Source organism: Dendroctonus ponderosae, unplaced genomic scaffold (assembly GCF_020466585.1).
Source record: "Dendroctonus ponderosae isolate FM_Combo_2020 unplaced genomic scaffold, Dpon_F_20191213v2 Dpon_F_20191213_1, whole genome shotgun sequence".
Taxonomy (NCBI): domain Eukaryota; kingdom Metazoa; phylum Arthropoda; class Insecta; order Coleoptera; family Curculionidae; genus Dendroctonus; species Dendroctonus ponderosae.
The window spans coordinates 439,241-441,370 of NW_026017110.1; the positions used below are offsets into that span (position 1 = coordinate 439,241).

Here is a 2,130-nt window from a genome sequence, read left to right on the forward strand (position 1 = left end):
TTCAAGTTGCTACTGGCCCCAGTTGGGAAGCTACTGATTTTTGAAGCAGACGACGCAGTGACCTGAATCAACCATTTTCAGACTAATATTTATTCGATTGCAAAAAATCAGGATTCAGCTGAATTTTCGAGAAATTTTTACCATTTGTAAAATAAACTTTCTTCTAAAGACTGTGTAACTTTCAAGTTGCTACTGGCCCCAGTTGGGAAGCTACTGATTTTTGAAGCAGAAGACGTGAGCTGCGCTGCGTGAAACAACAAACAACAAAAACAACAACTGAAACTGTTTTTCGCGTTTTTAGACCAAATTTCGAAAAGTTTTCCATTAATTTAGAAAGGCGTCAATTTGTAGCTTATTATTAGTCCTAGAAACAAGTGAATCCCAACTTTTTATGGAACTTAACACGATCTATCCACAGATGTGACTAGATTTCGGTGCATAAATAATAACGGTTTTCGATATAAAGCTGCTATTTCGAAAACATCTAAATTGCTGGCGAAAAAAATTTTTTTTAACCGTTTCTTGAATAGTTAGATATGGAAAAGTTGCGACAAATCGACCTGGGTAGGTTCAAAAAAAATCTCGTCTAACCAATCCTGGCCAACGAAAGGACCTCCATTTACTTTGAGTTGCTCCAATTGGGTTCATCTAATCACCCAGTTTGCAAATTCCAACTTTTCCCTCTCGGCATTCCGCGATTTATATCTTACTTATCCCCAATAAATAATAAATTCAATGGATGTCTGATACTCAGCAGGTGCCAAGGCAGAATGTAAACGAATTCGAATCGTCGCATAACTTCTAACTTCTAAAGAAAACACGTTTCACACTGTTAGAGATGCATCTACGAGGATACGCAGATTAATAATTGCAAAGTCGCTGAAACCCCTACCATAAATGGATTATTTATGCAACCGTAAATCTTACCGCTTGTTAAACTGTCGCCAGGAAAGCGCACAGGAATATCTTCTTCCGATATGTACTCCTCCATGTATGATGGAAAGTTTCCGGGATAGGTGAAATCGGACCTGATGTTCTCCCATATCGCTTCGAATTTGCTTCCGAAGCTTTTGCTCAGATTTTCTGCAAAACATCGCAAGCAAACGCCTTTGAAATATCGACCAGAAGAACAACCAGCAAATGGTCTACGTACGCTGTGATGGCCAGATATCGACTGAACTGTTCCAGATATTCAGGTCGATGTCATCGATGTCGGGAAACACGATGATGTCTTTGGCTATGGGCGGTGGACTTGATGGACTCAACGGCAGGAAGGCGCAACAATGGTAGGCGTACGACAGTATGAGAGTTTGTATTCTGGGGAAATCTTCCGGCGGTGGAAACTCGCGCAAATTCGGGTTGTTGAACGTCTTCAAATGGAGCAGCTTCTCGAGCCCCGCCGAGGGCAAATGTGGGAAGACGTTGTTACCCAAGTTCCTGCAGTTTAGACGATTTGATATAAAACAGATAGGGTAAACTATATAGCCTTGGCATATATTTGCCAACAAATATATGCCAAGGCTTAACGTAGCAACAACGCTACACATAGAAACTGATGATGGTGGAAAACACCGAAACGTATTTTAATTGATAAATAGACGATAAATGACTGAAGCCCAGGAATTGATTTTGATTTGGAGTTGAAACACAGTCAGGAAAGTATGTACTATATAGTTATTGGCACTTTAAGCAACATCAGTTTCTATTTCTATGATCTAAAATTTAAAATAATAATTTATAGCAACCCCTATTGCACAACAGATTTAGGAATAAAACTATTTAAACAAAATCCTATTTTTCAATACAAATTTTTCAAATAAATCTTGAACTTGAAATACTAAATTATCGCAGTTATTGGCACATAAAGTGACAAAGGTTGACTACGTTTGACAAAATTATTTATTTAAATTTGTGTTGCAGGCCTTACAAACGAATGTTTTCACATTTGGTGGCATATTGGAATGCTTCCTTGAACAAGTTAAATGGTTTTTCCGGCTACAATAGAAACATTTAATGCCATTATACTATGGAGTAATGTTGAACGTGCAAAGAAAACACAAACCCGAAACTACTTGCTGATTATTTTCAAAATATGTTGATATATCGCAAATATCATCTTGATCAAAACGG

General features: G+C 37.9%; 1 protein-coding gene across 1 annotated transcript in view; it reads right to left on the reverse strand.

The window, feature by feature from the left end:
• The window catches only part of LOC109543104 (leucine-rich repeat-containing G-protein coupled receptor 5A), a gene marked incomplete in the record, with an annotated part of 85,470 nt that overhangs the window by 8,441 nt on the left and 74,899 nt on the right, over positions 1–2,130 (reverse strand). The window contains 2 exon segments of the mRNA XM_048662730.1: positions 928–1,083; positions 1,154–1,437. Coding sequence (XP_048518687.1) covers positions 928–1,083; positions 1,154–1,437 — 440 coding nt within the window.